At 32.0% G+C, this 15071-nt stretch overlaps 1 protein-coding gene across 1 annotated transcript; it reads right to left on the reverse strand.

Annotated features, from left to right (window-relative positions):
- Positions 1–6135: 6135 nt before the first annotated feature.
- LOC105214622 (uncharacterized) lies at positions 6136–7121 on the reverse strand. Its single transcript, XM_029041929.2, has 2 exons — positions 6523–7121; positions 6136–6412 (listed from the first exon to the last, which is right to left on the reverse strand). Exons 1-2 carry the CDS (start codon positions 6640–6642, stop codon positions 6212–6214), a joined length of 321 nt encoding a protein of 106 aa, XP_028897762.2. The 5' UTR covers positions 6643–7121; the 3' UTR covers positions 6136–6211.
- Positions 7122–15071: the final 7950 nt, after the last annotated feature.

The following is a 15071-nucleotide window of genomic DNA, read 5'->3' on the forward strand; positions in this document are numbered from 1 at the left end:
TTCTTTTTAGCCGGGTTGTTTGTTAGAAACATTAAGGTTATATAGTTAACCAATCTGATCAATTTCTTCGGAGATTATATTATTACCTTAAGCAGTAATCCATGCCAAATTTCGTGAAGATACCACGTCAAATGCGAAAATTTTCCATACAAGCCATTGATCCCGATCGTTTGGTTTGTATGGCAGCTATATGATATAGTGGTCCGATATCCGGTTCCGACAAATAAGCAGCTTCTTGAAGAGAAAATAACATCTTCAAAATTTCAAAACGATATATTAAAAACTGAAGGGCTAGTTCGTATATATACAAACAGACGGACGGACAGACAGACGGACATGGCTAAATCGACTCAGTTCAACATACTGATCATTTATATATATACTTTATAGGACCTCCGACGCTTCCTTCTGGGTGTTCGTGACAAACTTAATATACCCTGTTCAGGTATAATTATACTATCAAAAGAAGGCCAAGAAAAGGCAATCATTAAGTAGTAGGGATATGAGAAGATTTCTATCCTTCTTTAGATAAAACTTGTCTGATACGAAGAGATATCGCTATAACAGTCCAGGATTTTCATATAGTCCTATAATTGAGTCAATTAACGCTTTCTTTTAACAACAACCAACTTTAACAATCGCCTTTTGAAGTGTTTAAAGATTGCAGTAATTATGTCAGATATGTCAGTTCTTTAAACCCTGTTCTAAATGACTCAACCCCTTTTTGAGTTCAAAAACTATCCCTTCCTTGTAATTAACAATATAAAAGGTACTTACATAAGCTTAATTTCAATCTGATTGACCATATACAAATTAAGTAATGAATAGCCTAAACAAATTATTAAATAAACAGCTAATACAACGAAACCCCAAACAAACAAGGGGACTGAGAGCTAAGCTGAAGTAAGGGTGGAATAAGGGGAATGGGTCTAAAATTGCCAATGAAGCGGCAGAAATGACACTTTCAAGAGCAAAATAGTTTCTATTTTAATAACAAATTCTTCGTAGAAAGTTAGAGTTGTGACAAAAACCATACAAAAAAACAACAAAAACAAGCAAAAAAATTTATCCAAAAAACAGATTTCTTAATAGAGAAACAATATATCAGTTGAGTGGAGATTTAGTAGCAAATTCCCACATACTTAATAACAAATAACAACAGCAACAACCAAATAACAACATCACTACATTCTTAAATAAATATATGTAAAAACGTAGAAGAAAGCAAGCGGCTCATAGCAAAATGTCCAGCTGCCACTTAACGTAACATTTTGTTGTTGCCTCCTTGAACTTATGGCCTACAAAGTACATGTGTATATATGTACAAAATCATAGTCGCACGCGCCAAGCAATCTCGTAAGAAAAGCACAATCCTTGTAACCCTAAGTTAGTCCAATGAAAAAAGGGAGTGAGCCGCAAGCACTTGAGATGACCAACAGTGAAAAGGCAACAAAAACAAGTATATATGTTTGTAAGCAACACTCAACAACTACAACAAAAGCTATAGCTAAGTTGAGCAAGTAGCTCAGTTTGAGTGGTTCAACGGCAACGAATGGTAAAGGAAGTGCCCGTCAGTGGTCAGTCTACAAGACGCGCCAGTAAACAACCCGCTTTGGTTGGGGTAAGAAATGGTCGTGTGTGGATATGCATGTTCATATGAGTATAAGACAAAAAGGAAAGAATAAATATACCAATAGACCGCACATACTTTAAAAGCTCTGTAGGTGGTGGACAGATTGACAGCGGGTGTACATTAGCAGGACCAGCGATACATTAATACATGTTTTTTTTATATGTATGCCTAAATTTTTAAACAGATTCTGTATTAATTGTTGCAGATTTATATAATACCAGCACACAACTTGTGGTTTGGTGAATCGAACAAACAACTGGTATATATCAAATTCCATATATATCAAACTCCAGCTCTGAAAGTGTTCGATGCAGTACCCGCTGGAGGAAGCCGCGGAAAGGACAAACTCCACTCCGGTGGAAAGACCAAGTGCAAAATGACCTGGCTTCACTTGGTGTTTCCAGTTGGCGCCAAAAAGCAAAAAGGAGGAACGAGTGGCACGCTCTGGTGGATTCGGCTATAATCGCTTAAGCGGTTTCTACGCCAAATATATATATATATATATATATATATCAAATTGATTGTTATAACCAAATTTAGGTTTTTTAACATTTATACTCAAGTTTGAAATCACGCTCTTTCGTATTTTATTAAAAACGATAGCTTCGTTTCACATATAATATGGTATAATTCGAATAGATTGGTATTATATAATGAAACTAGTATAATCCATACATTTTTAAACTGGTATAAACAAGTTTGAATACCAAACTACATATCTCTTTTATTGAATTATATAATTCAAACAGATCGGTATAATCAAACTGGTATAATATATATATAAAGTGGTATAATCAAGTTATAATACTAAACTTTTCTGTATTAAATTCAAAACCAGAGTCTCGTTTCATATGAAAATGGTACAAATGAAACAGTATAATCAAATTGGTATAATCAAGGTATTCCTAAAATGCTATACAATTATTTAAATGACATACTCTCTCAAAACCATAGCTTCGTTTCACATGTAAAAAGGTATAAATCAAATAGTTTGGTATAGTCCGGTTATATCAGAAGTGATATAACCACTCTCTCTTGTACTGACATTGTTGGCATTGTTTCACATGTGAAGTTACATAGCTGCATATCTCAGCTAGTGAACAGAAAAGCAACGAATAGAAGAAGAAGAATGTTGATTACTTTTACCAAGTACATTGAACGCGTGATTACCCTTGACTTCTGTAAACTTGCTTGAACTACTCTCCTATATGCTATGAAATATATAACTCCCCAACAAATTAATCAATAACATATATATATATATATATATATAAAGAAATTATTTAATATATGAGAGAAGGCAATCAAACAAAAATTGTATCTACAAACAGTAATGACTTGTTATCAATTTTAAGAATTTTAATAACTTCTCATACAGAATCATATATTCTTTTAAATGCATAAGTAGTGTATACAACAGCACTTATGATTCAAAGCGTCTTTAATTCAAGTCGAAGTACTACTACGCGATAAACCCAATTCGGTCGGCTCATCATACCACCCTGCTCATTTATGTATATAATGTGACTTAGCAGAGAAGTCTTCTACTCAAGAAACAATCAAACGAACAGTCGTCAAAACCAACACATAATTGTCTTTTGAGTATTATAAAACTCGTCTTTGTTGCTCATTGAGAATAGTTCTACTAGGTTGCATTAAAAAGTCATTGTTCGGAGTCCTTTCAGAGTATTTTCGGCTCCAGATATTTGGCAATATTTGCCGAGTCGCGTTATATGTAAATATGAAGATATACAGCGTCGGACAAAATTATGTATACCCTTTGAGTGTTTAGACCAAAATGATTATACCTTTTAAGCAGTAAAATTTATCGCTTTTATTGTTTTTCTATTTTGCTTATGGGTACATTGCATTAAAAAAATTAAATTTATATATTGTACATTTGAACTATTTATTGTAAAACAGGCGATCATCTGAAAAAGGCAAATATTTAACAACGACAAAAGTGTGGATATCCCTATATATAATATTATAAGGTTAGCAAAAGACTTTGAGACATACCTTTAATTATACCAAGTTCAGAAAAAGTGATTGTGGTATGTTTCCCAGGAGTCTTTAAATCTATTTAAAATGTCTCAATTATTGCAACGACAAGAATATCGGTCGAACTTATCATTCAAATATTGATATATGTAAATAAAGTTATTTTTTTGTGCTGAGGGCTCTAAATTTGTACTCAGCATCACTCCGTAGGACTCTCCCGTAATTTTCCTTCAATTAATACCAGATTTGATAGACTACTGTAGCTACCCCAAGCTAAAACATTTCCACCTCCGAACTTAATTTTTGTTAAGATAACACACAATTTGACTCACATATTCGGCATATATATATATAGTATAAAGTCCATTGAAAGTTTGAAACCCCTAATATTAGTATATGGGGGCTAGGGGAAGTTATGGCCCGATTTTAACAATTTCTGGCACAGAGACACACTATTATAATAAAACGATTTCCTCAGAATTAAATTAAGAAATCTGAGAGATTTACCGACATTTTCGGTGAAAAATTACCATAAGGCAATGACTTCATATTCGATATCCGGGGCATTAAAAAGTTATAGTCAGATTTCGACAATTTTCTCACAAGTGATGCCACAGATCATATACAGTATTTGTGTAAAGTTTTATTTCGCTATCTTCATTGGTACCTTATGTATATATTATAAAGTGAAGGAATATGACGGAATTCAAAACTGAGTTATATGGGAAATTGTCGTTGTTGTGAACCGATTTCATCCAGAAGTGTTATCAGGGTGTCAAGAAAATAACGGGTGATTTTTTTGAGGTTAGGATTTTCATGCATTAGTATTTGACAGATCACGTGGGATTTCAGACATGGTGTCAAAGAGAAAGATGCTCAGTATGCTTTGACATTTCATCATGAATAGACTTACTAACGAGCAACGCTTGCAAATCATTGAATTTTATTACCAAAATCAGTGTTCGGTTCGAAATGTGTTTATCGACAAATTTTGTTCAGCGATGAGGCTCATTTCTGGTTGAATGGCTACGTAAATAAGCAAAATTGCCGCATTTGGGGTGAAGAGCAACCAGAAGCCGTTCAAGAACTGCCCATGCATCCCGAAAAATGCACTGTTTGGTGTGGTTTGTACGCTGGTGGAATCATTGGACCGTATTTTTTCAAAGATGCTGTTGGACGCAACGTTACGGTGAATGGCGATCGCTATCGTTCGATGCTAACAAACTTTTTGTTGCCAAAAATGGAAGAACTGAACTTGGTTGACATGTGGTTTCAACAAGATGGCGCTACATGCCACACAGCTCGCGATTCTATGGCCATTTTGAGGGAAAACTTCGGAGAACAATTCATCTCAAGAAATGGACCCGTAAGTTGGCCACCAAGATCATGCGATTTAACGCCTTTAGACTATTTTTTGTGGGGCTACGTCAAGTCTAAAGTCTACAGAAATAAGCCAGCAACTATTCCAGCTTTGGAAGACAACATTTCCGAAGAAATTCGGGCTATTCCGGCCGAAATGCTCGAAAAAGTTGCCCAAAATTGGACTTTCCGAATGGACCACCTAAGACGCAGCCGCCGTCAACATTTAAATGAAATTATCTTCAAAAAGTAAATGTCATGAACCAATCTAACGTTTCAAATAAAGAACCGATGAGATTGCAAATTTTATGCGTTTTTTTTTTAAAAAAGTTATCAAGCTCTTAAAAAATCACCCTTTAGCTCTTTATTTCGTCAGCTGTTAGTGATAATTATTTAAACTAACTTAGTTAAAATTTCGTAAATTAAGTTTTTCAGCTAAATGTTAATTTAAGTCTTAAATGCCTCCGCTGCTCCACTAATTGTATGAGCTGATTGAGTTCAATTTACGTTTCTATTTACCATATGGAAACGATTGCAAAGGCTTAATTAAATTCAATGTATACCATAGTCTCCTCAATCAATTGTTGAACTCAAATGCAGTTCTATAAACGTTCCCTAATTCAACTAATTGAGTGCAATTTACGTCTTAATAATTAATAAAAACCAAAAATATTAAAAAACTGTTTAGAAATCTTAACAATTATAATGAAAAAAAAAACAATTTATCTTTAATATTTACTTTATTTTCAATATTTAAATACATATATAGTTATTGACAATAAATATGAAATATGAATATGTTATTAAAGCATATTTGGTTTAAATCTTAATTATTTAATTCCTTTATAATAGATTTGAAGGTTTAAAAAATATTTATATATAGTGGAGTTAAAAAATAAATTAAGTAAACATTTAATTTAATCTTTTATAACTTAATTCGTTGGTATTAATCGACATTTGGTTGTAATGTATACAATCTCATTACTTTTTAGTATATGGATCAACATTTGCGCACAGCAAGGAGATAAATTGAATGACAATTTAGACACTACAGCAAAATATTTTTGCAAATTTGTATGTAATATTTACACTAACCTCCAACAATATTCAAATGATAAGCATTCAACACTTTTCCGTATATATTCATCCCCCATCCCCCTTTCCTTCAATTGCTTATGCCACCGCATTTCAATCATTTATTGCTTATTTTCTGCTCCTTCACTTTTTGATATCCAACGCATTCAACGTATGCTCCGGTATTTGTTCCCACAGCTCTTTCAATTTGTTGCCAATATTCGCCGGATTCTTCTTCAGGACCGTGTCCTTCGCTAGCAGTTTATCGGCAGCGAAACTCTCCTCGAAATCCTCCACCGAGTTGCTGGCGACCGACGACTCCTCCTCAAGCGATTCTATAGCGAGCTGCAAGTGTGTTAAAAATTAAATAAAATATGCGCATTTTTAATTAAATTTATGCGTATTTTTATAAATTTTTTGCGCGCCATAAAAACGCGACCTTTACGAGTACTCACCGCGAACCTTGGCACACTGGCTACGGAGTAGGCGCATATTGCTAATAAGAATAGCATTTGCACTACGGCGAAGGGGGAGTGACGGTAGTTGCAATGGTTTTGTGTGGTAAGCATTTTCATAATTTTTTTTTACAAATTTTCTTAATTAAATTTTTTTAACTGTTTTTTTCAGATTTTTTTCTAAATTTTCTCAAATTTTTTTTTTTAATATTTTTATAATTTTTTCCACAAAATTGTTTTTTAATTTCGTTATATTTTAAACAAAATACTACGTCGTTCCACTAAAACGCCAGCACTTGCAATCGAATTGTATAATCAACGTTTTTGCACGATTTTGAAATTATTCCAAAAATTCGAGAAATTCTAATAGCACACAGAGCACTCTTCAACAATTACAGCCGCGTTGTGTTTTTGTGCGCTTTGCTTCAACACTTTCAACGTAATGTTCAATTGAATTGTCCGTCCGGCTTTGGCCGCCACGTTTAATAAACTAACATTGAACGCCGGCGTCGCGCACATAAAATGCTTACGACGCGTTCTCCATATAAAGTAAGCAATCACAACAAACACACACTCAAGCACACCTGTCTACCTACTGCAAATTTACAACTGTGCAAATCAAAAATAAATTTTTAACCAGCCAAATAATAACATTAATGAGGCATACGCAGTTCATCACTTCAATAAACAACTAACTCTTGTTTTTTTTTTGCACGTAAATAACTTTTACGCTCACATTTTTTAGCATTTGCACACACTGTGTCCACTGCTTAACAGTATCTCCAACTCTCATTGGACTCACTGCGTGCTCACAACAGTAGCAATTACATGGTTCTCACAAGTTTTGTTGTTCTTGTGAATTTTTGTTATTAGTATATATTAATTGCTGATTACATTGCACGCCTACACACCCTGTAGGAAAAATTTAATTGATCTCAATTTTATGACTCCAAAGGTTATAATATTTAAAACTATAATAATTATCATACTTATACTTAATTTTATTACTGGTTTGATTGCGAACTTACCTTGTAGAAAATTCTTTCATTTAGCTTTTGAAGTTTAGCTCTAAAAGTTTAATTATTATTTTTTTGTTTAAATTATTTCAATTTATTTTAATAAATTTATATATATTTTTTACATACTTTTTAAATATTTTTAATTTTTAATCACATTCAAATTTTTTTTATATTTCTTTAATTATAATAATTTTTAACTTTTTTTTAAATAAAAATCTCAGTTTTTTATTATTTTATTTGAAAAAAAAAAATTAAATTTTTTTATCCTTTAATTATATTTATATTCCTCCATATTTCATTAATTATGCTCTTGAGTAGAACATTTCTTTATCAAATTCATACTTTTTGTAATGATAAACTTTTTAAAATTTTGATTTAATTACTACTATAATTAATTTTTCCTATCGGTACGTTCATATAGTATACCCCTTAGGTATAGTTGAATTTTATGCAAATTTTTTATAATGCAATACAGTTTTGAATTGGTTCTACTGAATTTATTTTGTTCTTATCTAATTTATATTATTATTATACTTACTCAGTGTCGGAAAAATTCAATCAAAATCATCTCATGACTTCCGCAATAAATAATATTTCAAATAATTCCCACTCCATTTATGCCTTCTTATTGTATAACTTTTATTAGAAGAATATTATCATACAAATCCTGCAGGAAAAATTTAGTTAAATATCTTTGAATTTATGTTATTGAAGAAATGATATACAGTTTTTTTTTAACTCGAATCACCATAATCCACAAAAAACTTCGAGTTATAAAAGTTTTCATTAAAAAAATATAATTTTTCAAAACGAGGTAAAATATCGATTTATACGCAGTTTTATTTATTTATTTCGCATAAAGTTCTACCTCGATAGTAAAATTTTAAATTTTTTATTATACCCTCATCTAAAAGTTCGATTTATGGAAGGAAATTTGTATGAAGTTGACTACAATTGTCAATTCAAGAGTTCGAGTTATGGAGAACTTCAAGTTATAGAAGTTTGAGTTATGGAAGTTGGACTGTTGAATTTTCAATTAGTTTAAAAGGCATTATTATCTCTTAAAGACCAAAATTAATTTGAGGAAAATATAGTCTTATCTAAATTTCTTTTGATTATTTAAATATCAAGTTTTAAAGAACCAAAATTTTAGCAAAGATAACCCCTTGAAAATGTTCAGCTTTATTGATATTAATTTTAATTTTTAAATTATTCTACAATTTTCCAACAGGGTATTATATCAATATTAAATATTCGTACATGTAATTGTTAGTGAGCAATAATAAATTTTAACTACCGAACGTTAGTCTTGTTATTATAATGATTATTGTACAAATACAATTACAATGCAATGAGAGTGAGAGTGAGAGCTGTAGTCAATTGCTCGAGCTACTATTCGACTTACTGTAAGTATATATAATATGTATGTTACACCCTCTCACGCGGTCAGTGGAGCACATATGCATATATAGCTTAACGAGCAGGTGTTTGTATAAATAAACAGTCGGCAACTAGCCGGTAAGCAGTGGCGTGGAATATAATTTTTCTACGGGGTTATAGGGAATTTTTTGAAGTATTTTAACATTGCGCTCTCATTTGATAAAGTATAAAAAACTAAAAAAAATATTTATTTTCAATCAAAAATTTAAAATTTTTTACTTATAAAATTATTTGTAAGTATATATTTTATTAATTAATAAAGAATTAATTTTGAAGTATGTTATTTAAAAAGAATTTGTGCAAATTTAATTTTAATTCTCATTCATATTTTAGTTTAAAAAAGATTCCAAATTGTACAATAATTTGTGTTTTTTTTTTTTAATATTGAAAAATATTAAATTTTTTTAAAATCTTCAATATTTTAGTTTCACTTTATTTTTACAAAATTAAATGTAAACAAAAGAAATTTTAAAAGAAAAAAAATATTGTTAACCATTTTGATATACACAAATATATAATTTATAAATTTAAAAAAATTACGATTTTATAAAAAAACAAGAAAATTATAATTTTATTAAATTTATAAAAAAAAATTAATTATTTTTACAATTATGCTCTTTTAAAAAATTAAAAAAAAATAATAATAATTAAAATTCTCCTTCATATATCAGTAAAATTTATGTTTGGTATGTTTTGTAGAAATATCCCAAAAACGGACCATAGGAAATCAATAAAAAATTAATCAACAAATTTTGACAAAGTTTAAAAAAATATTTTTTTGATTTACAGCATATTGTGAAAATTAATACAGGTTATCTATGGAATTGAGGTCGGACCATTGCGCAGGCCAAGGCATGACCTTAATCCCTTTGATACACAGAAACAAAGTAAAAAAATAGGTGATATAATCCATTAAAAATATTCTTCATTCGTTAACCTGAACAATTACCAGAACAATTTGAAGTGCATTGTTGCTGCGAAATATAAGGAAAAAGTTCTGATTTGCATTGAAAATGTGCTGGTGTTCATGCATTTAACTCTATTTTTTTAAAGTACCGTTAGAGTTTTAGGAAAACCCGGTTTGCAAATAAGAAGTTTGGACTATTTAGAGGTCATCGCTACTCATTTTGACAAAAAATCGTGAGATATAGTTTTTGATTTTTGGTCTATGGGCGGAACCACAGTGCACTCGTTGGCTAACCGACTTGAATGTTTCGGGTCATTATCCTGCTGGAAGACCCATTTCAGAGGCATTTCGCATTCAGTAAGGTAACATTGTGCTATTCAAAATATATTATCAACGTAGACATAAAATTAACTAAGTAATTGTTACACTCGAACCCCCCTATTGCGCCTGACATCCCTACTTCAATCTCACTTTGCACGAAAATGAAATTATTCACGAATTTTAATTGATTACTACACGCTCTCGCTGGCTGAGTCAGTGTGCGCGTTATCAAAAGACACAAAAAATGCATTTGCGTATGCAACAAACACACAATCATCATGCATACGAGTATCCATATAAAAATATATAAATGTTTGTATTTATGTTTGTTTATCATAAATATGCACACAATAACAAAACGTGATGACTGTTGTTCGACAATAAAATATAACAATCTAAACGGTTGTGTAAGTAAAACTAATCGGCAAAACTCTACTTAATCTTTGTGTAACATAATCAAAAGCGGTCGGCGCACTATAAATACACTGTGAAAAAAATCAGCGACATAATTAGCGTGAGACATTTTAGTTTTATTGCTGTACGGTCACCTGTAAGGCGTATGTGGGTTTGTCAAATATAAATTCATATATATATATACATATGTATATGCAAATTTAAATTTTTTCAGTTTTCCTTTAGGTAATGACTCACTGGAAAATCCAATCATTAAAAAAGTGGCAAACAAATTGCGCTTACGGAAATTTTAATTCCAACGCAAATTAGCAATTGTGTATTCAAGCGGCGCACATTGAATATAAAAATAAAAATTTGTATTTGCATTTAATTTGAGCTGCTGCTTATTTATATATATTTTTTTAACAACCATCAATGTATATTTCAAATGTAGAACTAGAGCAAAGGCTGACAGTAGAACCGTGGTAGATGAAACAGTAAATGTAAAGTAATAGATTTCTTATTATAGAGAACGGTGTGACCTTAACATATTATACGTACAAATTTTTTTTCTGAGAAGCTATAGTTCAAATTTTCAGAATATACTGAAGTATTTTATATATCAAATAAGTTAGTATAACCTAAATATTCTACTTTTGGAACACGAGAAACAGAAGACGTTTTAGTATTTTCTATTATTTATCCTTTGTTAGTTATAATGTCTTTAAATTTATCTTCTAATTATCGCATTCTCTCGCTCTCTGTCTTTCCCTGTCTTTTCTTTTTTCACTCACAATATCTTTCAATTGATAATATGTGTGTCTCAACGTTTTATTCGTATCGATCAAATCCTTATGTCATTTAAAATTGACTCTAAACTCTTAATTTAATCAAGTGTCCCTTCGGCTTCCTCTATCGCCATTTTTGCTACTTTTATCCTATTTAAATATGCAAAGTATGGTAATTAAAAGGAAAAATAACCTCATAGGTTTTAAGATAGTACGATATATATAATATTAGGTTGAGATTTGTTGATGGTCTTTTGCTTAGTCTTTTCTCGAACTATTCACCTGGATCTTGGTCCACTCTTTATCGCTTGTCGTTGTTGTGAAATTATTCTTCACAAATATTCGTCAAATAAAACATAGTTAATAGTCCTTAACTGAATTTTATTTGACTGTCGTGGGAACAAGAGAAAGCACTTCTTCATTTCGTCGCGCGTGGACGACTGTACGAAAGATTTGTATAATAAAAATAATTATTCTGTGAAGAATAAAAGTGTTAAGGAAATTCCGAAGTAATTTAGTTAACGTGTTTGTTATTCTTGGTTATGTTCTAATATGAATGCTGGTTGATATTCGGTTCGCCAATTCATACGCCAGTTAAGAGACCGTTACGGGATTACATAAGTTTATAGGTTTTATGTAACGAAATTCTACTGTATCTCTTAAATATGTTTCTAAAATTTTAAGTCGATCCGAGTTGTAGTTAGGAGATACAGTCTAAAGAAGTTGCGCTCTCCAGGGTAGTTTTATTGTTACTCAAAACTTTAAACGAGTTTTTTCGCGTGTTTTAAAATCAGTTATCTCTTGATGTATTCAACCGAGCTTGATCTTTGATGAAATTTTATACACGTCTTCCAGCTACTAGGACGGTGGATTTTAAAATTACAACTATTTATAAAAAATCTACGAAAATTTGGATATTTCTTTTTGGTAAAAACCTCTGTCAAAAATTCAGTTTTTATTTTTGCCTTCGACCATGTTCTAGCTTAAAGACTTAACTGTACTTTTTATTATACTCTCGCAACAAAGTTGCTACGAGAGTATTATAGTTTTGTCCACATAACGGTTGGTTGTAAGTCCCAAACTAAACGATTTAGATATAGGGTTATATATATCAAAATGATCAGGGTGACGAGAAAAGTTCAAATCCGAATGTCTGTCTGTCCGTCCGTCCGTGCAAGCTGTAACTTGAGTAAAAATTGAGATATCTTAATGAAACTTGGAAGACGTATTTCTTGGCACCATAAGAAGGTTAAGTTCGAAAATGGACGTAATCGGACCACTACCACGCCCACAAAATGGCGAAAACCGAAAACACATAAAGTGTCATAACTAAGCCATAAATAAAGCTATGGAAATAAAATTTGGTACAAAGGATCGCACTATAAAGGGGCATATTTGGATATCATTTCTTTGAGGAAGTGGGCGTGGCCTCGCCCCCAAATCGGTTATTTGAATATCTCTCGCAAACCAAATTAAGCTATATAAACTAAACTCTCTGAAGTCGGTTACGTACCCCATCATACACCATGAAAATAGTTGAAATTGGATAATAACCACGCCCACCTCCCATACAAAGGTTAAGTTAAAAATTACTAAAAGTGTGTTATCTCACTAATGAAAACCCTCAGAAACACTAAATTTCACATAAAAAATGGCAGATGGAAGCTGCACACAGATCTTTTTACAAAATGGAAAATGGCCGTGGCATCGCCTACTTATGGGTCAATAACAATATCTCAGGAACTACTACAGATTTCAATGAAACTTGGTTTATAATAATTTCCTAACATCCCAATGATATGTTGCAAAAAGTCCAAATCGCTTCACAACCACGCCTACTTCCTATATACCAGAACTTTGAAGACAATCTGAATCGTTAACTTTACAATATATAAGGTAAGTACTAGTGAAGATATCGGAACAGAACTTTGCGTAAATACAGCATTTATAGTGTGGCAGCCCCATTCTAAAAATGGCCGAAATCGGACCATAGGTTTTCAAGGCCCCATACGAGATTGTGTGTTATATTAATAAAGTTAAATAAATAATTTGCGAGAGTATAAAATGTTCGGTTACACCCGAACTTAGCCCTTCCTTACTTGTTTTGACTTCATTTTTTTTTGATCTGCTAGTAATTATGCCGTCTATGCGGACGCGCCTGTCTCTCGAGGATCCGCCTGAAGCAAAAAAATTCAGTAATCGCTCATTAAATGCGTATCCTTAAGATGGTAAACATTTTTAACAAGATATTTAATTTCTTATACTAAACAAAATATTGTAGGTAGGGAACCCTTTATGATATGTGTTCGTCTATGAATCTATATTCCTGATTTCCCTGTGTAGTAAGCAAAGAAAGTGTATAGATACCACTTTAGTAAACGCGCTCCATAGAGGATAGATGATAAACTGGCATAAACCATATATGATCTAGATATACCGGCACACCTAATACATGCTTATGTTGAGCTCTTCTAAATTATGTTTTTCGTTAGTAATGACATTTAATAGAAGTGAGCAGTTTCTTGAAGTCTTGGATCATTAAAAAATTACTCAGGTCCATAGAACAAATTGGAAGAGGGAGCAATTAGAAGTGAAGCAATTTAGACAATGTTTTACCTGACTTGCAACACAGGGATGAAATCGATTGGGGGCTCTCGCTTTTCCCAAAGATATCAGCTATCCAATTATTCTTGAACGATATCTACAACATGTCCTTTCGATATCTTTAGAGTATCATTTAGTCAATCAACTTCATTTCATGGCAAATCAATTTGAGTGTTATTTGACGTTTTCGCCCGTAAGCAAAACACATGTGTTTTTAAGGTTAGATAGTATAACTACGAAACATATTGCTTACAGTAGTTCCCTCTCATAGAAACGTTACGAACTACATAGACTGTCTGATATGTACTGCATTCATAAATATGCTATCGTTCGAACTGTAGATCGTCTTAAGCCTTGCTAGATTAAGGGTACTAAAAATTGTAAGACGCCTCCGAAAAGCTAATATAGATTACAAGAATATTTTCTAAGGCAGAAATTGCCTTTTATCAGCAGAGAATTAGCTATTAAGCATTACAAAAATCTATTCTTATGTTAATCGAAGACTGAGATCAAATTCAACTGCTGTGGAGTGAAACTATAACATTCATTGACACTTAATTACCGTTTTTAATACTCATGTAAATACAAGTTAAATACCCTGTACTTAATGGCTCATTCATTAAGCTCTTAAAACTCAATGAAATGCAAATATTTAGCTCATTGATATTTTTTTTTACTTTTTGCCTTTTGGACACGTCAAACTAGATAACAACAACTCAAATAGACAAAATTCCGACCAAGCTTGCCTTCCAAAACACACGTGAGTATGGCAGCTTTAGTGGCAAGTAACGGCAGCACCACCAAACCACCGATTCAACTGTGTAACAGTATGGCAACAACAGCAATATCAAGCATGGAGTCAAACAGTGGCATCAACAACAGCCGTTGCTAAAAGCGCTGACAAAAAGTAGTAGCTTAAACTGTGCAGGCCTCGCATGGGCGCGTGCTATTTGGATTGAATGTGTGTGTTTGCCATGCATACTCATTTGCGTCCCGCATAAATCAATTGCACTTGTCATCAACTCAATTAATTTTTGGCAAACAAAAGTGTAGTAAATCAATTGCGCTGGCAGCGTA

The sequence above is a fragment of the Zeugodacus cucurbitae genome, chromosome 5 (genome assembly GCF_028554725.1).
Source record: "Zeugodacus cucurbitae isolate PBARC_wt_2022May chromosome 5, idZeuCucr1.2, whole genome shotgun sequence".
In the NCBI taxonomy this organism is placed as follows: Eukaryota; Metazoa; Arthropoda; class Insecta; order Diptera; family Tephritidae; genus Zeugodacus; species Zeugodacus cucurbitae.